Here is a 25,162-nt window from a genome sequence, read left to right on the forward strand (position 1 = left end):
TACATTTTCAATCGCTTTATTGGGGGGGGGGGGGGGTGAAACGTGAAAACAAACACGTAATCAGCACATTTGGATGGCCACAAGTCACTCAACATGCACACTGGCTGGCGGGTTCGCCGGGTAAAAACCAATCAACTCGACAGACTCGTTTCCTGACACGCACGTTACTCGCCGGGCCAGCTGGGTTTCGACGCACTTTCACGCAGCTCCAAGTCCAAGTGCGGTGGCCCCGAAGACTCAAAAAGGTGCAACAGTGGAAGGCAAGAAGAGCCCATGCCACAGGTCAGTGTGTTAAGGCAGTGCTACTCATTCACTGGAGATGACCAAGTTCCATTTTTTGGCAATTTCGTCCACCTCCCAGCCTGCAGCGCCCGCCGGCCGCGGCCCCGCCTCTTCCCTTGACGCTTGCCTGACGAACACCTTTTCCACCCTCAGATCGCCATTTGCCACCTTCTCGCCGCCTCCTTCGCCCTCCCCCCGACTCGTCGTCTCCAGCCCCGGCAGCACCAGCTGCCTCATTTGAGGGTCCCAGTCAATACAGAGCGGTCCTGCCTCCTCGTCTTGCTCGGCGACCGTCGGCACGAGGACGCCATAGTTGTCAGCGGTTAGCTTCGAGGAACCAGCGTGGCAGGCGAAAGGGGGTGGCGTGCTTTGAATGTCTTCCCTTCGCATCTGGTATGGACTCCCTGTCACCTCCTTCCCCTTGGTCACTGGCACATTTGGAGGCGTATTCGCCAAATAACACGTTGGGAAGTCTGCCTGAGTTTGGGCGACATTTTCCAGAGGTTGTCTGCTTTGCGCTTGCGGCAAGTAGCACTGAGACGCGGGTTGGCTGGCATTCTTAACGCGCAACTCTTCGGGATGGGCGTCGCCCTGTTCACCGCCCTCCGTCGTAGCCACCCCGACCACGCCGTAGCTCGGCAAGTAATCGCAGGGTTCTCCTGGCTCCGGATGCCAGATGGCGTTGGAAGGTCCGCAGTCTGATGCGCCGTTGTCCTCGTCGTCCGAAGAGCGCCCGCTTTTGAGGGGGGTGATGGGGTCGTGCGGTAAGGGCATGGTTTGATGTCGAATCAAGAACAAGTCCTTGAAGGCAAAAAGAGAGAGGTGTGAGAAGAATAGGTCAGTTTCTTGGAATGTTTCATCGTAATCAGTGGCAGAGCATGTCCAATTTGAAGATAGGATGCCACGGATGAACAACCGGCTCAGGAATTGACACGGACAGGTTGTGGGGGGCGAGCCGCTTTCTTTCCTCAAGACACATTTTTATACACGCTCGTGACACAACAATTCCAGGGAGCCCCCTCGGTTTCTCAGAATCACGATGACTCTCTAACCCGCAGGTATCAAACTGGTGGCCAGATCCGGCCCGCCACATCATTTTATTGCTCTTATGCATAAACACAGCGCGTGAGCTGGGTTTTGATTTTGGCCGGCGATAGCAAGTGTCTAAACTACAGTTAGGCCCGCTATTCGCATTACCAGGGTATTGGGTCTTTTCTGTCCATTCCCCATCAGGTAGTGATAGAGAACGTAGCCGACCACCAGAAGAATGCAGATGCACAGCGACGGAACCACAATACCCACAACCACCATCCGCACCTGGCCGGTAACAGGATCTGGGGGGAATAACACGTGCAGGTCACATCGTAATATGTTTTTCAAATTGACAAAAAAAACCCACATTCAGTTTGTACCTTTGCTCGTGGTGATGCAGTGCCTCTCTGACTGGTGGCAGTGGAAGTGCAAGGAAAGCAATCTGGTTTTTGCACTGAAGCAGTATTCCGTGTCATAATCCATCAGCCTGTATTTGTATGGGCTGAAGGTGACTGGAAAATGGTGCTGCCGAATAGTAACGGGAGATTTTGGTTTTGGTAAGCGGTGCTTTTAAAAACAGTACGTGTGAGATCTGCCAGAAAAAAAGCTGGACTGGTGTCACAAAAGATATGTTTCAAACCTAAACTACAAACTCAAGTTTTGCCCTTCAATGTTATAGCCCCGGAGTTGCAGCCATTAATTACCGTATTTTGATTGTGAGGCGCAGTCTCAATTACGGTGTCTATTTCTGTACTTAAGGCGCACCGTATTATTAGGCGCATGCTAAAACAAGGTAAACAGTGAGTTTGGTTGAACTTTATTCTTCTAACGTACTTCCAAATACACTCACATTATTTTTTTGATCAATCTTTTGTCACAAATCCATCGAAGTGCTCATCTTGTGTATCTGAATTGAACAGCTGGGCAATTTCGCCACCAAACATGCCGGGTTCCCTCTCGTCATTGTCGGAGTCAGTCTCGTTGCCGCGTGGCTGTTCGGCAATGACAACGGTCAAAGCGGATCGCTTACAATGTGACCGGATTTCGGGAGAGTCATCGCCTGGTGATGAGTCAAGGGTCTTCGCGTACCACCTGCAGACCAAACACCAACGCCTGCAGTGGAAGAGTCCGACTTCGGCAAGGTCGAAGAAAGCAAGACACTCAAAAGTCTTCGTGATCGCATTCTTCGACGTGACGGACATTGTACCGTGCGTTAGTCTCCAGGGGAATTACTTTGTTGGGAAAAAGATGTAGTTTGTAGTTTGGATTTGAAATATCTCCTATTGAGACACCAGTCCTTGAACTTTTCTGCCACACCTTGTAATCATTTTTATTGCCACTCACCACCTGCTCTTGGCGCATATTGTAGACTGACAAATTATAGGTCATCTGCGGGTAGATGGTAGCCATGGAAATGGGCGGGGCGTGGTCGTCTGGCTGGTACCTGATTGGTCCGGTCAGGTAGATGATGGCGTTGTTGTCCTTCACTTCCACCGAGATTTGAGGTTGCCCGAACGTAGCTGTAGGGGAAAGATACGTAGTTTAATGGCTGGACCTTTAATCAATTAATTTGAGTTTTTGGATCGGGCCGATTTCGGAAAAATTGAGTTTCTTTCTTACTGTACGCGACTCGGAAGAGCACGAAAGAGAGCCTGAGAATAAGAAGCAGACGAGCGGAATCATTTTCACATCGGTTTTCAGATGAGGAAAGGAATCTGATGAAGGCAGGCGCTAAACATTACGATGCCGTGCCCGTTTATACGTTGCAAAACCAGTCATTTACCGACATGCTGATCGATTCCATTCAAAAAATCGATTAGAATCGGAAATCTGAGATTTTAGTTCGAGGCCATATCGCCCTGCCCAGCGTGGTTTTCACGTTCTCTGTCTTTTTAGACACTTAGGACATTCCAACTGTGCTCGAGTCGACTTGAGACCTAAAGTCCAGTACGTTTGGCTCGTGCGAGTGCTCTTATTAGTACTCAAGTTCAGCATGCTTGACAGAGGTGCGCCAAGGTCCGGTACAACGAGTCATGCATATGGTAGACCTGTCATACAATTACTGGAATGGGATCGTCCCTTGCCAGCGATTTATAACAAGCGGCACAATCGTCAAGGAAATAAACAAAAGGACTCAAAGTAAAAACAAAAACAAAAAAAGTCCACGGGGCGAACACGACGGCTCCTTTTTCCAGGTGTTCGTGATACCCAGCACCTTGCACCACAGAAATAAACAGAATGACAGAAATATTGCGGTGTCCAAAAAAGATTCCATTGCACGCTTGTTACCAAGCCATGACTTTGCAAGAGTCACGATTAGTACAGTAATTGCTCCTCTCGTCACTCATTATTCATAAGAGTCGCCTCGCACAATAGAAGTAAACAGAATGATTCAAATAATCCAGAATTTAAACAATAAAATAAATAGTCCATGTCACGCACAGACACATAAATGTGCCATGAACTGTACGAGTCCCGATTCACAAGATCGGTCCTCTTGCGGGTCATTCACTAATTAATTTTAAACAGCCCCCTTGCACAATAGAACGACAAGAAACAACAAAAAGAAACCCTTGAGTGTTGAGCGTATGCCTCAATGGATGTAGCTCAACTCACTTACTGTCAGATTTTGGATTGAAGCGCCTGTGCGTCACGACCCATTTGGAAAGAGCGGAGCCCACGGCGCGCACCCGCCCGTAGTACTCCTGCTGCAGGTCCCACGTCTCGCGGCTCAAATCGCACCACGTCCTCGCCGTTTCCTTGCACCGAGGCACGGGCCTCCAGTTGACCCGCTTGCCTTTGCTGCCCTCCACGCTGTCGCCGTAGCTGAATAGGAGGGATGACGCTGAAGGCGAGCGAATTGCTCGGTACAGTACGTGAGGGCTCGAAGTTGCTTACAAAGCGAACTGGACGGTGTAGCGTGTGCCATCCGGAGTTCCGTCGCCTGGGTTCCACTGAAGCACGTTCCTCAGGTTCAGCGACGAGAAGCTGACGTTAACCGGGCTCGGGGGAAGGGACGGGCCTGCGGTGGTGGGGGGAAGAAGGAAAAAAAAGCTTCAATGGGAATAGGACTTGAATAGGAGCTCACATAATCGTAGGTTTGTGCTTATTTCCAGCACTATCGGGGAAACAAAAAGTACTTCAAAGTAAAAAAAAAAACAAAATGTCAACAAAAATCACATTTTAATTCATTTCCCCCTTTCCCTCATAGAAAAAGCAAATGCCAATGACATTCAAGTCGGATATTTGCATAATAACAATGCACCAGAAAGGACGTTCAACACAAAAACTGACCTCTGACTCGAAAGCTATGGAGGAGAATTCAATTCAACACAGCCGCGCGTTGCGTTCAAGGAACATGATATGGTTGTCATCACAGCGATTCACCATGTGAATGATAATCAAACGTGTATAAACGTAACGAAGGTCGTATTAAGGTTGCAGAGTACAGAACAGAGAGACAGCAGACGGAAGACAAAGTGGCACACGTACCTTTACAGGACAATTCCCGGATGATTAGAAAAAAACAAAAAAGCCCACATTTGTGAAAAGAAGGGCTCATCTTCGTTAAGATGCCTGCCGATGATATGGTCGTCGCAGCAACGGAAGCAAAAACATAACTGAAAGGAAAGGCGAGGGACAACAACGAGGACGATGCGTTGGCTGCGATTAAACAATAATAAGAAGCAGCAACATTCAAATGTAAAAGAATGTGGCCTCACTCGTTTGAGCTCTCTTGGACACCGGTACAGGTAAGGCGTCTTAGCGAGGGCGCATGCGCGTAAGAAAAAATTAAATCCAATCACTCTAAAAAAAAAAAAGGACACTTAAAGCCTGTTACAATCAATATTTAGGAAAAATTCTACCAAAATAATAAAACATATCATTTAAAGAAGTACTTTAAGAAGGTTCTAAAGACGGGAAAATGCAGAGACGGAGAAGAGTCGACAATGAAAAATGATGTCGCTGGCCAATGTACTATTTTAAGTGCTCAAAATAATAACTCACCTTAACTATGAACAGACGATACAGAGTCGTGTCAAATTAAAAGACCCACGTACTATATTGACGGAATAAAACGCAGAATAAATTATGTAATTCAACAATATAACTTCGTCCAAAGAGACCGGAACTAAGTATGCCCTTGTTCGCAGTTTGAGCCAGGACTGTTTTGACGGTAGCGCTCGCCTCCCTCACTTGCAGCCGTTTTTGCTAGCAACCTTGCTAACCGAGGTAGAGGCGAAACCTGGCGGATTTGGCCGCAAAAGTAGGCGCCTTCTGCTGCAAACATGGCGCTAACAATGGAAACGCAGCTCCAGAGCATCTTTGAGGATGTTGTGGTAATATTGCTCCTTTGGCATTTGTACGTGTTATTGCTAGGCACCGGTGACGTTCTCTCTCACGCACGCGCACGCGCACACGCTCGCTTGCCGGCTCTTACAGTCATACGATGTTATACGGATTAATCCGTTTAAATGTATGTCACAATTTCTCAGCAAACATGCTCAATCAACAAGACAATATGCATACCTTTTCCATTAGTGTAGCAGTAACATTTGGACAATTTATCCCACTCAATACAATCGAGAGGTATTACTATACAATACTATATTACTACTATATTGCAATCGGCCTATGCTAATTATTATTGTTGTATGTTACAGTATTGCATTACACCGAGATGTCTCCAATAATTTGCATAGTTTATTTAGCTACTCAATATGAGTCAAAGTCCTACATTACCTTACGATTAGGTGTTTTGTTGAATATTTATGGTTCTGTCGGTCCTTGTCTGACTTCTCTACCATTTTTTTTTTTCTGTTTTCTCAGAGAACAGAGATGGTGGAGGAGGCCTTTGCTGGGTAATGTCACACACAAATGCAAATATGGTCTGTGTATTTGTTTAAAGCAGTTCAAAATGTGTTTTTTTTGACACGCTGTACATTCAGGATGTGCATGGACAGTCCGGAGGACGAGAGGACAAAGTTGGTCAGTTGTCTGGGAGCCTTCCGGCAATACTGGGGAACTCTCCCTCAGGTTTGTACACAGACACACACACAAACGAACAACGCGCCTGACTTGACGGAATCGGTCGCGCTCTCGTCTTCCCGCAGGAGTCCCACGAGCAGTGCGTGCAGTGGATTGTGCGATTCACACACAGCCAGCACAGTCCCAAAAGAATCTCCTTCCTCTACGACTGTCTGGCCATGGCTGTAGAGACAAATCTCTTGCCACCGAGGTACACGAACACTCCCTGGCTTGCATGTTCAAAGTAACATCTAGTCCACGGATTGCTTTGCCTTTGCAAAGATGATAATGCTGACTTTTGTGATCATGCAACTCTGTGTTTGTGCGTCAGGATGGTTTGCGCAGCTGTGATCAGCTCGGACACCTTGGAGTGGGAGAGGACTCAACTGTGGGCCCTGACCTTCGCGCTCATCCGCAAGATCATCGGAGGGGTGGACTACAAGGTCTCTAATGCACATACGCTACTTACTTTGATCTTTATGTATGTTTAAAAAAAAATGCATTTAACTTAAGTTAACTTAAGTCGCATTTTTTTGTTTTATTATTTGTCCAAGTTAAACCCATTAATTATTTCTCCAAGTTAAAGTGAAGGGTGTTCCTAATATTTAGGCACCCTGTAGCGAGTGGTAATGTATTTTTATTATTATTTTTTTTTTTACTTCAACCTCAATTGCACCCAGTATAAGGCCTAATGATTTGATGATGATGATGATTATTATTATTATTTTTACTTTTTTGTAAATTTTGGTTTGTTTTATTTTTTCCATATATTTTTGTTAAAGCAAAGTAAATTTCATGAGCCTAAGTATTTCACAATCATAGCCATGTAAAGCAAAACGTTTTCTGTTATTTCTCATAATGAAATTGAGGGGTGTTTATGTGATTATTATTATTATTATTATCACTTTTTAATCCACTTTGACCTCAATAGTGCCGTTGTTAGCTCTTAATCGGTTAAGGAACTAACATTTGGTGTTTTAAAAATGACTTCAAAGTAGCTTAAAACATTAGTTTGAACATGGCATTATTAAATATACGGTATATTATGATGAGATAAATAGTTCATGGGAAAATAACACATTTTGTAATGTACTGTAACATGTGTATAGGTTTGCAATTGACTGTTTTTTCAATCTCTAATTTACCCTGTAGCATTTACGGTATTTTATATCATGATTGTTATTATTATATGTAATGCTTCCAAGTCCTTCCACGATTTTCTTTTTTGTCTTCTCCTCCTTTCTGTTTTTGAAATTCCTTATTTTTTAACCACCTTCTTTTGTGGAGGTTCCCGTTCCGTCCCGCAGTGAAACTTTTGCGTGTGCCAGCTCAGCATCTCGCCTCACTAAATAGAATCCGCGTGCTTCTTCGCTGTGCACGTTTCAGGGCGTTCGAGACCTGCTGAAGGCCGTGCTGGATAAAATCCAGACCATTCCCATCACCGTCAGCTCGGCCATTGTGCGGCAGCTGCTGACAGCCAGAGAGGTGTGTGTCCCGCATACAATCGTTTTTTTTTCAAGTAATCAATCATGCATTGTCGTTGCGAGTGAAGGAATGCAAATGATTGATAATGTGTTCCAGGTGGTGGAGTACATCTTGGACAGGAACGCCTGCCTCCTTCCCGCCTACTTTGCTGTCACGGAGATCCGAAAACTGTATCCAGAGGGACAGCTGTCGCACTGGGTCAGTCAATTTGTGTGCTTATGTGTGCAAAGTGTTTTTCTAAATGCACCTCTTCCGCTCGTAGCTTCTCGGCAGCATGATATCAGACTTTGTGGACAGTTTTCGACCCACCGCCAGAATCAACTCCATCTGTGGTAAGAAAACGATAGCTCTCACCATGTTCACCACTTGTGTATTTAATGTAGACAATTGTAACCATTTTTTGGAGAGTGCGTCAACTAGCAGCGGTTGTTCACTATTCACGGTAGTCAATACCGGACATTTTGTTGTATACGGACGGCTCTTAGTATTGAATGTTATGGGACTGCGCCGGTGTACCTAATATTGTGGCCCTCCGCAGGTCGCTGTAGCCTGTTGCCGGTGGTGAACAACAGCGGCGCCATCTGCAACTCCTGGAAGCTCGACCCCACCACGCTCCGCTTCCCGCTCAAAGGCATGCTGCCCTTCGATAAGGCACGCACACCCGCACGCACGCACGCACGCACGCACGCATTACTGTACTGATGGTTGTTCAAATGCGTGCGCAGGACCTGTTCGAGCCGCAGACGGGCCTTCTGCGCTACGTGCTGGAGCAGCCCTACTCAAGAGAAATGGTGTGCAACATGTTAGGACTCAGCAAACAGGTACCGTCGTCTACAGTGACCCTTACCCTCCTCTCTCTACTTCTTCTTCATGAAACCAAATAGCATTGTTTTTTCCTTAACATACCCCTAGTTTAGAGTCGCGTTTCCTGTGTCTTCCTTTTCTTGCCTTTTTCTGTTTGCAGCCTCAGTGTTTCCCACCGATCAATAATGTAAATTTTTAAACCTAGTAATATGACTTTAAAAAAAAAAAAGATGACATATGTTCTTGTAGTATTTCAACATGAATAGTGTTATTATATACACACACACACACATATATGTATTTGTTTTTCTTTTTTGATGTGGCCCAAATACCCTCTTGTAGACTGTCAGATTGGCACGTTGGAATTGCTCCAATGCTCATTTTGAGTGGTAGCACCAACAAAAAAGGTCCAAAGTGAGCCTTTGTATGGGAAACCCCGACGTTGACTCGCCTCGGTCTTTTCCTTCCTTTGGCGAGCCTCTCCGCCACTCCGCTAACAGAACCGCATACGTAGTACGTGCTTAACTAGCCACTATTGACCCACAATGCACTGGTGTTTGCTTGACCTGCGGATGCGGTCACAACCGAAGGCGACCGAATGTCCGAATGTGAACAGTGAAACCCCCCCCCCCCGTCCACGTCTGCATGCATTTATTGGCGGCGAACGACCTCCTCGCTCGTGAGTCACCACTCTTCTCTTTCTCTGTGTGCCTCCCTCTTTTCTTTTGTTTTTCTTCCCTCTTTCTGTTTTCTCTCCTGCACTCGTCTCGGTAAGACTCTGAACATTGCCCAGGTATGTCCTCCTTCCTCCTTCTCCTTTTCCTCCTCCTCCTCCTTTTCCTCCCCAGTCACGTGACCTGCCCCTCATCGACTCGACGGCAAATCACTGATTCAGCCTGCGGGTCCAAGTGCCAAATTATGATTTAATGTCAATATGCGCTTTTTATTATTGACAGTATTATATTTATATATTGTTATAAGAAAACTCGCAGTGGAAAAAAAACAAACAAAAATACCTTCTCATAGAATTACTTTATGTAATCTTCTGATAACTTTTTGAAAAACCTTTTTTTATCCTATTATTTTAATTTTATTCTTTTAAAATGATGGCTTTAACATTACATTATAACTTTAGTCTTCTAAAATGAAGACTTTTTTTGAAAACTCTAATAGGTCGACTACGCTTTTAAAATGATGACTTTTATAACCTGATATTATGACTTTATTCCCGTAAATGTACAACTTTATTTATGGAATATAGGACAACTTAATTCTCGTAAACTTATGACTCTTCCCCTCCCATTGAGTGAAACGAGGGCAACTTCGGCATTCCTCCACTGGCTGCCGTCTGCAATTATTTTGCTTACTTAATGATCGGACGCACATTTAATGCGACTCAAAATCAAGAGAGAAAAAAAACCCGAACGGGACCGTAGTCAGAAAGGAAGGTGGGCAAAAATGCCACACAAGGCCACCAAAGCGCATTGGGATGACGTAAAACGGATTTCGGAGCAGATCCACGTCGCAAATGCTCACGTTTTTCCCGCAGGCGCCCCACTCGCTGTCTTTACGTTTCACTTCTAAGAGCCGTCACGTTTTGAGCGACGTGGCTTTTTCTTTTCCTGCCGCTGTCTCCCAGCTCGTCTTCCTCCTCCCTCGGCGCGCATGTCGGGAAAGTTTACGCGGTGCAGGTTTAAGCAGGGAGGCAAATCAATCAAATAAATTCACTAGTTAATGAATCAAAGACTCAAGAAATGCCACACCGCATTCCACCCCTCCAGTCTGTTTTCATTCCTTCTTCCTCTCAAGTTGTTTGCCCATCCCTGCATCATCCAACAGCCCGTGACGTGTTTGTCATATACAATTATTGCCAAATGTGTCGTTATTTTGTTGTGGCATGCTGAGGTTCGCCGAGAATGAGGCACTCGTCGCATGCTCACGACTGTTTTGGACCGTTGTCTCTCTGCTTTTTCTTACATTTGTGAAGAAATATCGCATTGATGACAGCAATACTTTAATATTTGTGCTATTCAATCAGTTTTTATAGTGTATAGTGTATAGTGTATACACCTTTTGTCACAAGACAGTTGCTAGTGGTTTGATTTATTTATTTATGTATTCATTTATTTTCGTTGTACCTGCCACTATTACAATTGACCATGTTTTTAATTGATTAATATTAGTAAACTTTGCATATCTTACTTTATTTTGCAGTTTTTTTTGTACCGGTGTGTCACTTTTTTTTTTTGTCAAAGAACACAGTTGATAATGCTTTGAAAAAATGGTATTTTATGTTTTTAATTTTTTACATTCTTTTTTACATTTTGTTTATTTATTTATTCATTGCACAGTTGTAGAATTCAACAGTTGGATAGAACGACACCGAATAGGACGGACTGGAATGAGGAAAATGAGCAAAAATAATAATATCATATTAAAACAAAAATCTGTAAAATAAGTAACATGTCATGTATGCCAACAAAAAAACAACAAAAATGTTTTTTTTGGCCAATGTGCTCCAAAGTCAAGGATAAATTATAAGTTAATGGTTCGAACAAACAAAAAGGAGTAGATCAAAGAAATGGCTGCGTTATCCTTTTGCTCGAGCATGTATCAACCATTGGCAAATGCCGCTGAGCTTTTGTAGTCAAGGAAAAGACTAATCTGTAATTGTAATTGTACTAATCTGCTGGTGAATGAGGCCCGTCCGGCTTTTTTGTAGACTTATCGGGCTCGCTGCGTCAGGATTTCGAGCGCACGTTCTCGTCGCCGTCTCTCTGTCCTTTTGACGTCTCTCTTTCTCCCGCTCGGCAGCAAAAGCAACGCTGTCCCGTGTTGGAGGAGCAGCTGGTGGACCTGGTGGTGTACGCCATGGAGCGCTCCGAGAGCGAGGAGCACTTTGACGCCGACGTGGGCGGCACCAGCCAGCTGCTGTGGCAGCACCTCTCGTCGCAGCTCATCTTCTTCGTCCTGTTCCAGTTCGCCAGCTTCCCGCACATGGTGCTCTCTCTGCATCAGAAGGTGAGTGCGCTCTGGAGCCGCTCACCCCACCGAACGGAGCACTTCCAGTTCTTGTGGGAGGTACCAGCTGCAGTCTTTGGGTACCTTAAGGGTACATGTTGTCTATTTAAAACAAACACGCAACTTTGCCTTTCAGTCCGCTAGCTTAATGCTAACACATAATGGTGAAGGCCATAGAGGAGCGAACAAATACCATCTATGTGACGGAGTTATAATGCTTTAAGCAATGCACATTTAAACACAAGCAGTGCACCCACACATGCAGCTTGACAATATAACGATAATCAAAATATTCCTTATCCTCTGCAAAAAACAACTTATATTATTGCAGTTACTGAGTCACAGTAGTTGGGAAAGTCTTCTGCATTTTTTGTCTGCAGGACACTATTATACTGCCACCTGGTGGCCAAGTCATTTATCATCCATCCATGTTCTGAGCCGCTTATCCTCACGAGGGTCGTGGGAGGGCTGGAGCCTATCCCAGCTATCATCGGGCAGGAGGCGGGGGTACACCCCGAACTGGTTGCCAGCCAATCGCAGGGCACATAGAAACACACAACCCTTGGCACTCACATTGACACCTACGGGCACTTTAAAGTCTTCAATTAACCTACCATGCATGTTTTTGGGATGTGGGAGGAAACCGGATGCACAAATTGTTCAATTCTTTGTCTATTTAATAAAGTTATTGCCAGGGGTGTCGAAGTTGGGAGGGGGGGGGGGGGGATTTCCAAGGGCCCCGATCACCGGTGGGGGGCCCCCTGGGACCGTCAGACCCCCCAGTTGACAATTTTCAATCAGGATACTCTGTCCAGATCTCCCCCTAACATTGTTGGTATCACGTAAATATATGGTTTTGTTTTGTTTTTGTCTGTGTCCTGCAGCTTGCAGGAAGGGGCCTTATCAAAGGAAGGGACCACCTGATGTGGGTCCTGCTGCAGTTCATATCAGGAAGCATCCAGAAGAACGCCTTGGCCGACTTCCTGCCTGTCATGAAGCTCTTTGACCTGCTTTATCCCGAAAAAGAGGTCCGTTGCTTATTGTAACCGACATGACCTTATCGTCAGTCTAAACGTGCGCTATTCTCTCGTCTGCGTTTCCCAGTGCATTCCCGTTCCGGACATTAACAAGCCGCAGTCCACCCACGCCTTCGCCATGACCTGCATCTGGATCCACCTCAACCGCAAGGCTCAAAGCAACAACTCCAACCTGCAAATTCCCATTCCGCACTCTTTGAAACTGCACCACGAGTAAGCAAAAATATGAATTTTGCAGTGGCGGGCGGGCGGTGAGTTTCAGTGACCTAAACCTCCTCTTAATAACACCATCACGTCACGAAATAATCTACATAAACGCTGTATAACTCCTTTTTGTGTGGAGACATAGACATTTTGCATATTTGAGGATAAATAGCATTGTTACTAAAGCAAGAAACATTATTACCTATATAGCCAATCCAATTCGTCACCATTACTGTAAATTTTCCTGATGACATATTTTAAGAATGTGCAATTAGAACAAATAGGAGATCCACAACCCAAGTTAGAGGCTGTAAATTGAAAGCTCGCCCTGACGCATTTCTGCTACTTTGCTTCTTTCAGGTTCCTGCAGCAGTCATTGCGCAACAAATCTTTGGGCATGTCCGACTACAAGATCGCCCTGCTGTGCAACGCCTACAGCACCAACTCGGACTGCTTCGGCGTGCCCATGGGCGTCCTGGTGGAGACCATCTACGGCACCCAGTCCATGAGGATCAACTTGCCGGGCACCAACTGCATGGCGCTGGGCTCCTTCACGCCGCTGCCCATGAACCTGCTGGACTCAGTCACCGTGCACGCCAAGATGAGGTCCGTCGCGCGATCTCCAAAAGCAGATACAATCCTGGATTAGAAGCGCGCGATGCTCAGGTGGTTGGCTGTTGTCCGTCCAGTCTGATCCACAGCATCGCCACGCGGGTCATCAAGCTGGCCCACGCCAAGTCCAGCGTCGCCCTGGCGCCCGCCTTGGTGGAGACGTACAGCAGACTGTTGGTCTACATGGAGATCGAGTCCTTGGGCATCAAAGGCTTCATCAGTGAGTTTCACAGACCCGCGCGATGCGGCGCTCACAATTTCTGGGGCTTCAACCGGGCAAGGGAGCAGGTTGCGGCAAAATGCCGCTGACGCAAATCGCCGCCGTCGGGCGGAAACCCCAGCTCTCCAAAACCACCGCTTAAAAACAAACCCAAAAAAAGCGCATGTTTGTTGACCTACTAACATTGCATCGTCAACGCGAGCATGCCATTTTCAACACTTTATAGAAGTCAGTCATTTGAAAAAATAACATGCCCACGTGGGCACTGACCAATAGTATCATCCATCCATCCATCCATCCATCCATCCATCCATCCATATTCTTTACCGCTTCTCCTCACGCGGGTCGCGGGCTGCTAGAGCCCATCCCGGCGCGAGGCGGGGTACACCCTGAACCGGTCGCCAGCCAATCGCAGGGCACATACATACAAACAAACAAGCGCTCGCACTCACATTCACATCTCCAATAGTATCAATTTGTGAAAAAATAATATGAAATTCACTAAATTTGGACATATTAGGGCACGACCCGGCACCAGTGGAATAATAATAATTATGAATAATGATATTATTTTATTTTATGTATTTCCCCAAAAGGAAATTCAAATTAGTGTAATAAATTTAAAACTTAAAATATATATATTTTTAAATGTAATTCCATTTTTTTTATGTAAATCCCCAAAGGAAATTAGTATGTAAAATGAAAACTTAATTTGTAAAATTTCCCCTTTTCCAAATTAAATTCGAATCATTTTGCTTTTACATTTAAGCATTTATTATTTAAAACTCCAAAGTCTTAAATACTTAAGTACATCATTATTGAAGTTCAGTACTTTACATGACTTTTATAGTCAAATGGATTTTTTTGCTTTTTAATAATTTACAATATGAATTTCTTCCATCATATAATTGATAATAATGATTTCTTTTTTTTTTTCACGATTGGTGATCCAAAGCGGAACCCTAAAAACAGAAGCATGAACTTTGCTGTGGTTTTAGCCTGGTCTTTGTGGTCTTTGTGGTCTTTCAGGCCAGCTGCTGCCCAACGTGTTCAAGTCTCACGCGTGGGGAATCCTCCACACGCTGCTGGAGATGTTCAGCTACCGCATGCACCACATCCAGCCGCACTACCGCGTCCAGCTGCTCAGTCACCTGCACAGTCTGGCTGCCGTGCCGCAGACCAACCAGAACCAGCTGCATCTCTGGTAACCTAGATAGTAGGGAAGGTTCCAGTGGTACCTTGACTTAAGAGTGCCCCAACCTGTGACTTTTTCCAGTTACGAGCTGTTGTTTGGTTGATTGATTTATTTATTTTTTTGTGTTGTGTCGTAAGCCAAAGTTTGTGTTTCTTGCCAGCCAAACATGCCATCATGTTTTGTTTGCGTGTTTTCTTTATCTAAAAAAATAGCAATAGTGTTTTTAGGGGCGCTGGACCAGATTCATGGCATTCCAATAATCTTGCTCATAGAATGAATTACATTTGTAAGTCAAGGCCCCATGAGATGTTTTTCACGTTGCCTGTAGCGTGGAGAGCACGGCCTTGCGCCTGATCACGGCGCTGGGCAGCTCGGAGGTGCAGCCGCAGTTCACCCGCTTCCTCAACGACCCGAAGACGGTTCTGTCGGTGGAGTCGGAGGAGCTGAATCGGGCGCTCATCCTCACGCTGGCCAGAGCCACGCACGTCACCGGTATTCCTCCCAGTCACACTTGACAATCTCAATCTCCATGTCATTTTATGAGGCCCGCTAAAAGCAAACATAGTAATAATAACACTTTTAAAACATTACAGCAAAAGACATTAAGACAACAGTAAAAGAAAAGAAAGATATTTTCTAGAAGTAGAAATAAAATGCATAAATAATGTGAAATATAATGCAGCAGCATGCAGTTTATAGTGCAATAAAGACTAAAATGCATTATTTCAAAAGTAAGTCAAACATGATACAGCAGCATAAAAATCAATAGTGCAGGAGGTTGAAGCTTATTAAAAGCTATAAAAAGCTATAAAAACGCGTATGTTTTTGGCCTACTTTTGTAACTACTACTATTGAGTTGGGTTCCCTGGAATCTAAAGGTAAACCTTCATAATTATGATATATATGATTATGAGGCTTCCCACACGGAACGTCTTTGGTAAAGGACAGCAAGTGTAACGTGCGTTGCGCTCTAGCCACATGCGTAGTCCGTTAACAAACACAGTGCAGCTCAGCTTCTGACGAGCAGACAAAACATGTGTAAAAACAATCTTGTGCGATAGCAACGCAACCCAGCCTTTCCCGGGCTCTTTCATAGCGTAAGACGTTACCGTTGTACTTGTCTGTGTCCTTCGTTTCCTAAAAAGAAGACAAACTTGATTTGAAATCTGCCCCCATTTCCACAAAAGACAAGATGCTGGTTTTACATTTCCAATCGGAGTACGGGATTTTTGGTGTACCGTTACACCCTTCACGATTACACCTACATTCATTTGCTTTCAGCGTTATAACCTGGTTATAGTCTTTATAACTTCGATACGGCCTGCGACGAAAACAAGTTGGACACCCCGGAATTATTATTCTCAACTGCTAAAAAAAGTAATGTCTTCTGTGTGCGTGTGTGTACGTAGATTTCTTCACGGGCTCCGACTCCATCCACGGCACGTGGTGCAAAGACATCCTGCAGACCATCATGAACTTCACGCCCCACAACTGGGCCGCGCACACCCTCTCCTGCTTCCCGGCGCCGCTGCAGGTATCGGCTTCGCTGCGGATGAACCCCGCGCCGCCGCCGCGCTTCCCCCGCTTTGACCCCCGCTCGTCTGCCCCGCTAGGCTTTCTTCAAGCAGAACAACGTTCCTCAGGAGCCGCGCTTCAACCTGAAGAAGAACGTGGAGGAGGAGTACCGCAAGTGGAAGTCCATGACCAACGAGGAGGACATCATCACGCACTTCTCCATGCAGGGCTCGCCGCCGTTCTTCCTGTGCCTGCTGTGGAAAATGCTGCTCGAGACTGACCACATCAACCAGATTGGCTACAAGTCAGTACGACTGGGAATATCACAGGGATTATACAAAGTCTACACATCCCTCTTCAAATGCCAAGGTTTTGTGATTTAGAAAAAAAAAAAAGGAGACCAGGATACATCATTTCAAAACGTTTTCCCACCACCGTTTTATGTGACCTATAACCTCCATTAAGTGGGCCTAATTAGAGATGTCCACATAAATTTAGGTGACAATCGGTCGCAGTTTTGTGACATAAAGCGACGTTAAGCTTTTTCTGTACAGTAAGCGTCAATGGAGAGGAAAACACTTCACGTCCATAAAATAACAAATATTAGGGATTTCGTTCTGGTATTTCCAGAAGTTGAAGTGTGCATAATTACAGATGTCCGCATACATTTTGGTGACAATTGGTCGCAGTTTTGTGACATTAGGCAGCGGTAAGCTTTTAGCGTGCACTGTCCCGACACAGGGATTAAAAAAACAAAACAAAAAACAACACAACAGAATTACGTCAACGCATGCACACAGAGGTGAATATTTCTTTTAAGAAACTGAATAAAATAGGGATGATATGTCATGTTTTGGACAAATGCATAGTAGCAAGTCAATGGTGCACATAATAATAGGTAGAAGGGTTTTCCTGATTTTTGCCGTCGATTATACTTGATGCGGCTGGAGCTGCAGTCCGCGTCCGCGTATTATACACGAGAAATTATGGTACATAAGAAACTTATTTATTAGAGAAATGACGTAGGAATTGGCTTTCGACAAAATATTTTCTTCTGTGCTTATTGAATCTGTATAATATTTGAGTTTCACTTTTATGAGTCAATCTCCTAAAATAGATGAACTTTTCTTATAATATGAAAATGCATTGAGATGGAACCCTTATGTCCCCCCTATTTTAGCTCTTACTTTTTTTTTTTTACCCTTCCTCAGAGTCCTGGAGCGAATCGGAGCGCGCGCTCTCGTGGCCCACATGCGCACCTTCGCCGACTTCCTGGTCTACGAGTTCTCCACGTCGCCCGGCGGTCCGCAACTCAACAAGTGCATCGAAATCCTCAACGACATGGTGTGGAAATACAACATCGTCACGCTGGACAGAGTCATCCTATGTCTGGTGAGCACATAGCCGTCGTGCCGTTCCGCCTCCGTCCGCCGATCCCACCCTGACCCTCTCTCGACGCCGCCCGCCAGGCCATGCGTAGCCACGAGCGCAACGAAGCGCAAGTGTGCTACTTCATCATCCAGCTACTGCTGCTCAAGTCGGACGACTTCCGCAACAGGGTCAACGACTTTGTCAAGGAGAACGCGCCCGAGCACTGGCTGCAGAGTGACTGGCACAACAAGCATATGAGCTACCACAAGGTCAGTGTGGGCAAACGTCGTTGCTTACAAGTACAAGTTACCCTGTTGAAAATGGCATTGTCGTGTAACTATGGCAACTACTTTCTCAAAGTATCCATCCATCCATTTTCTGAGCCGCTTATCCTCACAAGGGTAGCGGGAGTGCTTGAGCCTATCTCAGCTATCTTCGGGCGGGAGGCGGGGTACACCCTGAACCGGTCACCAGCCAATTGCAGGGCACATACAAATTTGCACTCACATTCACAGCCAAGGGGCAATTTGGTTTTCAATTAACCTACCATGCATGTTTTGGGGATGTGGGAGGAAACCGGAGTACCTGGAGAAAAGCCACGCCGGCACGGGGAGAACATGCAAACGCCACACAGGCGGGGCCGGGGATTGAACCCCGGTCCTCAGAACTGTGAGGCAGATGCTCTAACCACCGTGCCGCCCCGCTTCGAGGTCACATTTGGAAAAACTGTTAGAGACTGCTGCAGAATCACACATGACCAGAGAGCCAATCACAAGCGTCGACTTTAGAAGGAGAATGTCAACACGAGAAAAAAAATAGTTGACCTTTTTTTTTTTTCAAATCTAACTAAAATTGGAATTAATTAATTTAATTATACATTCAATAGATTGCATTGGATGTTGTGATTCAATGACATAATCTCGTTACAAGTCATTTGTTACTCCCCGACACAAGGTACGCACACACTTAACATTACACTGCATGTTGTATAAAATCTAACATTTTAGCGACAAGTTTTAATTATGCTCCGCACAAAAACGAGCGCGTCGATGAGTTAGCGACCGGTGAGGGTTTGACTGCATTTGGTGTCCTCCTGTGCCAGAAATACCCGGAGAAGTTGTACTTCGAAGGCGTCGCGGAGCAGCTCAGCCCGCCCATGCAGGTCCAGCACCAGTACATGCCCATCTACTTCGGCAACGTGTGCCTGCGCTTCCTGCCCGTCTTTGACATCGTCATCCACCGCTTCCTGGAGCTCATTCCTGTCTCCAAGTCGCTGGAGACGCTGCTGGACCACCTGGGCGGGCTGTACAAGTTCCACGGTTGGTAGCCCTCGAACGGGAATACACACAAAGTCATTTTTAAAAATTTGGGAAACCACTCGCGTGACAAATGTTTCTGCTTACTGCTCTTCTTCGTGTGTGCTGGACTGCAGATGACCAACAGGGCGCCCACACACACGCAACCACCTATAATTGCCAGTCAGCTGTCTGTTGCAGTACCAAAACTGACCTGTTAGAGGCAGCACAGTGCTTCTGGACACGAGTACAAAATAGAAGAAGAAATAGAAGTAAAGCAATACTACGTGTTACTTGTTTGGTCACTACAATGCAGTTGTAAGTGACGTGTGAGGAACATTCTAGAAGTTATACAAACACTCAACACAAGTAGTTATTTTCTCTATTTGCATATGGCAAAAGCGCCAGCTACAGCGAGCTTCCTGATTGGCTACCATTCCGTTTTACATCAGGCACACATTATTCTTTTATTTTCACACATCCACAAAAAAACATGGTGGTTTTTGGTGGGATTTGAGAGCATATCAATGGCTTTTCAATTCATTTCAATGGGGAATTGACTTGACAGACTGGTTAGGTGAGTTACACACATACTGTATGAAATTATACATTTTAATATCTCTGTTAGTTACTTGGGTCCCTTGAAAGGTGCTCTGTGAAGTTATTTTACTGTTAGGCCTACCCCACTTTTCTGTGGGTTTAGTCCAAATGCTGATCTTAAGCCTGTTGCTGTTGTTGTTGTTGTTGTTGTTGTTGTGGTGTGCAGACCGGCCAGTGACTTACCTGTACAACACGCTGCACTACTATGAGCGACACCTGAGGGACAGAACCAGCTTGAAGAGGAAGCTGGTGCACGCCATCATGTTGTCACTCAAGGTAGAAAAACACGACGCGAGGTTTAACTTAAAAGCCAGATTCTCAACAAGGTTGCAGTTTGGAACACTAGACCCTGATCCGTACGTACACGCAGACCTCCGCCAAGGCACAACAATCAGCAAAAACAAAACCAAAATCACTTTCTGAGTGCTACTGTCCCACTCCCGTCCTCTAGGTGGCGATTGTGTCCTTTATAAGCTGGCTGCCAGCTGCTGCGACACGTCACACAAATCCAAAGTATATTAAATTCCCAATTAAAACTTATGTACTAAAATAAAACATGGAAGTAAAATAAAGTAAATAAAAATGTCATTAAATGAGGACAAAATAAATCACAATTTGAAGCTACTGTAGATTTAAAGAACATTTTTGAAATGTGAAACCGTTGATAATATCAGAAAAAAAATTCCAAAGTAAAACAAATTGCTGCTGCCTTTACATAGATATATAATAAAATAAATACAATCCAAATTGAGGATAAAACACTGTAATAACCAAGTAAAACTCTAATCAGATAGAATAGTAAACATGTAAATTAAATTACAAATATAAAAGATAGGTTTATAAAATTATTTTAAAAATGTGATTATATCAAAAAGATAGTATTTTAAGAACATTTTTGACAACTGTGGCTAATGCTGGAAATATTCCCAAAATTAAAAATGAATTGCTATTGTTTAAGATTGGTCAATGCATTAACACTTCCAAATAAGCCAATCACATTAAATGATTGAACAGATCGTATAACAATAATGTTAGCTCTGGACTGTTTCTTCATGGGACAGGACAACCGGACCCCCGGCTGGTGCCTGAGTGAGACTTACCTGAAGTTCGGCATGAACCAACGAGACGACAACGTTTGGACGCCCGACGACACCTACTACTGCAAGCTGATTGGACGCCTGGTGGACAATATCCTTCCTTACTTCCCGGTGGACGCATCCATCGGCGTTTCATTAAATACATCGCAGCCGCTTTGAGGTTTGTTCGGAGCGCAACATTGCGTGCGAGTCTCGCGAGCTTGTAGTTGCGCTTCCTTAAGCGTCCCTCACCCATGGCGGGCAAGTCGCCCGGTCCCTTCCCCAACTGCGACTGGAGGTTCAACGAGTTCCCCAACCCGGCGGCGCACGCCCTGCACGTCACCTGCGTGGAGCTGATGGCGCTCGCCGTGCCCGGGAAGGACGTGGGCAACGCTCTCCTCAACGTGGTCCTGAGGAGGTGACAGCCGTGTTTTTGCTTTTATTTTTGTATTTTTTAAGTGGACCCCCGCTATTTGCGGGGGATCGCGACCGGGTCGGACTGTGAATAGCGGAAATCTAAGGATAATTGGCGCCCATTATAATTGCATTGAAAAAGTGTTTTTTGTTTTTTTTTTTTTACCCAAAGAATTTTTCAATAAATGAGGGTTGGTTTCCCCCCCCAAAAAAGAACAAACAAAAAGGAAAAAAAGAAAATAAAAACAATTGAAAATATATTTTAAAAAATTATTTATATATATATTTATTTCAAATAGATGAATCTACGGGTGCCGAACCGCGAGCATGCGGGTGTCCACTGTATAATCTTCTGGTTGTTGTTTTTTTCCCCCCCTCCATTTTTGTGTTTTAGCCAACCTCTTGTTCCTCGAGAGAACATCACAGCCTGGATGAACGCCATCGGCCTTGTCATCACCGCCTTGCCGGTAAGCTACATCGGCACGACTAAGTTTTAGTTCCACCGCCGCTGAGGCGAAGTGGGAACCAAAATATTGAGCTATTAAGGTACTGCCATGCCTCAGCATGTGGGCAAGGAGGGCAACAGTCACCGATGCACTTTCAGCTACTTCTTCAACTTACAGCCAAACAACATTTATTTACCTTCTCTCTGTTGTGATTCATCATATTTTTATACAACACAGCATTATTATCATTAAAAACAAATTCCTTTCAATGGGGGCAAATTGGACCTCGCTGGCTACGTTTGAACTAATGGGAGCGCGTGAGACTCACATTCTCACTTTTCTTCTTGCCTCTTCCTCTCTCCTTAGCAACACGCTACTTCTTTAACTACTCATCTATCTTTTTATGGTTTAATAATTGTGATAAAGTGCAATATACTGTACGTGCAGCATCAAACGCCTGTACAGGCTCGCTGTTCAGGACGTCCGTATTTCCAGTCGCAGAATTTGTATGCGATGATCCGATTCGATCGGGTTCGACCGCATGCCGTAGGGATAGACCGATTATCGGCCGGGCCGATCGCATTTTGATGCATATCGGCATGTGCCTTTTTCTAAAGTGAATGATTAACATTGAAGTTGTATTGCAATTTTGGAAAACTTTATTTACTGTCGAAAGTGTTAGGAAGCGAGCTATTTGTTGACGCTTTTGTTGAACTTTCTTAGACATTGGGCTTTTTGTTAGAATTTTGAAACAATGATTGTCGATGATTAAAAAAAACAAAACAAAAAAAACTTGTTGCATATCTGTAAGGCTGTTTAATAATGATATGCTTAAAGGCATTGAAGTGAAGCGTTGGAGTTGTTAGTATTGAAAGCTTTGTGTGGGTCAGGAACCGTACTGGATCGTGCTGCACGACCGCATCGTGACGGTGATGAGCTCCCCGGCGCTGACGTCGGAGACGGCGTGGTCGCGCGACCCCTTCGCCCTGCTGGACTTCACGGCGTGCCACCAGAGCTACAGCGAGATCAGCTGCAGCTACGTGCTGGCGCTGGCGCACGCCGTCTGGCACCACTCGTCCATCGGCCAGCTGTCGCTCATCCCCAAGTGAGCCGCGACCCGCCGCCGCCGTCGTTTGCGTCGTCGTTGATTGTTTTGCTCGTGCGCGCAGGTTCCTCTCGGAGACGCTGAAGCCGGCGGTCCGGACCGAGTTCCAGCTGCTGTACGTGTACCACCTGGTCGGCCCTTTCTTGCAGCGCTTCCAGCAGGAGAGGACGCGATGCATGCTGGAGGTAAACGTGACGACCTTTGCTCATTTTCGTATCGTTTGATTCATAACGGTAAAGACGTGCCCCACTTGAGTATTTGAATTATTTCCCCTTGGTAATTATTGTCTCAAGTAATATTTTCGAGCTTTTAATGCCAAAGTGTGTTTACCGTTATGTGTCCCAAAGGAAGTTATGTGAAGGTGCATTCATTCATTCTCCTTTTCTTGAATGACTTTCCCATGAAAACTAACACAAATGCATCTTAGTGTCAAAAGAGTTCCTTTTTGTTTTGGTTGCTTGCTTCTTTTACGAGCCGTCTTTCCCGTTAATGCCACCGCTATGTTGTCGCAATACACCAGAGGGATCTGTGAGCTGAAGTGCCAGGATGAGGCGGCCATTTTGCATTAACACAACGGTAGACAGCAAAATAAATGCTGTTATTTCTGAATTATGAATGAATATGTATGAATTTGGGAAACTATTGCATGTCTTTGCCGTTATTACGATGGTAGAAAGACAAGAGTGTAACGGGGTTGAATGAGTAGTTTGCATCATTTATGCACTTGTATCTGCAGAGTTTGAAGGGAAACGCGTAAATTGTGCAACTCGCGTGATTTTTATGAAGCTGTTTATGTCTTTGCTGTTTAAAACCCAAAAAATGGCGACATTAGAATATATATTTTTGGAAATGTCTTTACCGTTATTGGTCAAATGAAATGACAATGACCCGTATCCACATATGAACATGTTTGGTTGAACTTCCCCCCCCCCCCGGACTAAACATGGAGCTCAAGAATGTTTCTGGCAACGGGAAAAGAGGAGCGTTCAAGCGTGTGTGCGTTTCAGATCGGCGTGGCCTTCTACGAGATGCTGCAGGTGGTGGACCAACACTGTCAGCATCTCAACTACATGGACCCCATCTGCGACTTCCTCTATCACATCAAGTACATGTACACGGGCGACAGCGTCAAGGAGCAGGTCGGAAAACACGCCCGCCCCAACTACACGGATACATATTGTGCCTATATTAACATTTTCAGTGACATGAAATACACAAATAAACCGGATGGATACGCTCACCAATTTCAAAATGGAGTTATCAATAGAAAATATTGAAGTCCCACCCTTTTAAATGAATTTTAAAAAGGGAAACATTTAAGTTGAAAATATGAAATTACTTCTCAACATAACTCAACTTTAATATAATAATACTAGTTGTACAAGTTGGTGTCGTAGTTATATAAAGAAGTCGTTAAATTGAGTAAACCTTGAATTAATCTCACGTTAAATTTAAGATACATTTAGGGACATTCTGTAAATGTGAATTGGACATGCACACAAAATAAATCGGCGATTCAAGTTGGAACTTTTTCAAAATTAAAAAACTGTTTATGGTTAATAAATGCATCATCTCATTTAGATAAATAAATGAAACAAATAACAAAAATTATTCTTTTAAATTACATAAAAAACAAACCCCCAAAACATTAAATAATAAATAATTGTAAAATTTCTTGACATTGAATCAAAGATGCTGTTAACATCTAAAAATCTAAATAAAAACTAAATTACTACAGTACACTTGATAATATTGCCAAAACTGAAATGATTCAAACCATTTAAAACCAAGTTTAAACAAAAGAAAAAAATCAGGCTGTCCTGCGTTGAAGCCGTGACGAAGCTCTCACGTGCTCGTCGCTCGCGTGTTGATGCGCAGGTGGAGAAAATCATCCTGACGCTTCGTCCGGCCATGAAGCTTCGTCTTCGCTTCGTCACGCACAGCAGCAAGACCGACACGTCCTCGGGGTCCTCGTCTACGTCTTCGTCCGCCGTCGCCACGGTTCCCGCGGCCGTCGCCGCCGCGCCTCAGCCTTTATCTTCATCCTCCTCGATGGTGTCCGCCGCCGCCGCCGCCGCGTCGCCTTCCTCGTCGTCCTCGCAGCACGCGCACCCCTCCATGTAGCCCTTCCCGACCTATCCTGGGGTGAGTTTATACTAAAAAAACAACAACACTCACTGGACATGAAAAGACAAATAATGGACACTTAACAGTCTAGCGAACAAATAAAGGAACTCTGCTGTTTATTTTTTTGCATCGTGATATGACTTTTTAGATTTTACAATAAAACTGATTTTCTACTTGCAAGTGTTGCCGTGAGCCCTCATCGTCCCGGAATGAAAATGGGGAGGGGGGAAAAAAACAACAGCAGACCATCAGAATAGATCCTGCCCGACGTCATCTGGTTGCAAACGCTCTTG

The 25,162-nt window shown here is 44.9% G+C and overlaps 2 protein-coding genes across 3 annotated transcripts; one reads left to right on the forward strand and one right to left on the reverse strand.

Annotated features, from left to right (window-relative positions):
- Window positions 1-5,040, reverse strand: il20ra (interleukin 20 receptor, alpha). Its single transcript, XM_061753035.1, has 7 exons — window positions 4,807-5,040; window positions 4,213-4,336; window positions 3,935-4,140; window positions 2,659-2,834; window positions 1,695-1,839; window positions 1,480-1,616; window positions 1-1,083 (listed from the first exon to the last, which is right to left on the reverse strand). The coding sequence occupies exons 1-7, from the start codon at window positions 4,874-4,876 to the stop codon at window positions 307-309; spliced, it is 1,635 nt and encodes a 544-aa protein (XP_061609019.1). The 5' UTR covers window positions 4,877-5,040; the 3' UTR covers window positions 1-306.
- Window positions 5,041-5,476: 436 nt separating this feature from the next.
- med23 (mediator complex subunit 23) lies at window positions 5,477-25,049 on the forward strand. 2 transcript variants are annotated; one of them, XM_061753033.1, is made up of 31 exons: window positions 5,477-5,654; window positions 6,145-6,176; window positions 6,264-6,351; window positions 6,429-6,553; window positions 6,674-6,785; window positions 7,729-7,827; window positions 7,924-8,025; window positions 8,090-8,159; window positions 8,366-8,478; window positions 8,553-8,648; window positions 9,407-9,424; window positions 11,446-11,652; window positions 12,537-12,680; window positions 12,757-12,902; window positions 13,254-13,499; window positions 13,583-13,725; window positions 14,755-14,929; window positions 15,249-15,412; window positions 16,330-16,454; window positions 16,534-16,739; window positions 17,647-17,827; window positions 17,905-18,075; window positions 18,909-19,125; window positions 19,868-19,977; window positions 20,763-20,889; window positions 21,030-21,195; window positions 21,586-21,658; window positions 22,528-22,742; window positions 22,807-22,927; window positions 23,750-23,881; window positions 24,621-25,049. In XM_061753033.1, the coding sequence occupies exons 1-31, from the start codon at window positions 5,604-5,606 to the stop codon at window positions 24,864-24,866; spliced, it is 4,221 nt and encodes a 1,406-aa protein (XP_061609017.1). In that variant the 5' UTR covers window positions 5,477-5,603; the 3' UTR covers window positions 24,867-25,049. The 2 variants fall into 2 exon arrangements, with proteins under 2 accessions (XP_061609017.1, XP_061609018.1); XM_061753034.1 differs by lacking the exon at window positions 9,407-9,424.
- The last annotated feature ends 113 nt before the right edge of the window (window positions 25,050-25,162 follow it).

Source organism: Phyllopteryx taeniolatus, chromosome 18 (assembly GCF_024500385.1).
Source record: "Phyllopteryx taeniolatus isolate TA_2022b chromosome 18, UOR_Ptae_1.2, whole genome shotgun sequence".
Lineage (NCBI taxonomy): Eukaryota > Metazoa > Chordata > Actinopteri > Syngnathiformes > Syngnathidae > Phyllopteryx > Phyllopteryx taeniolatus.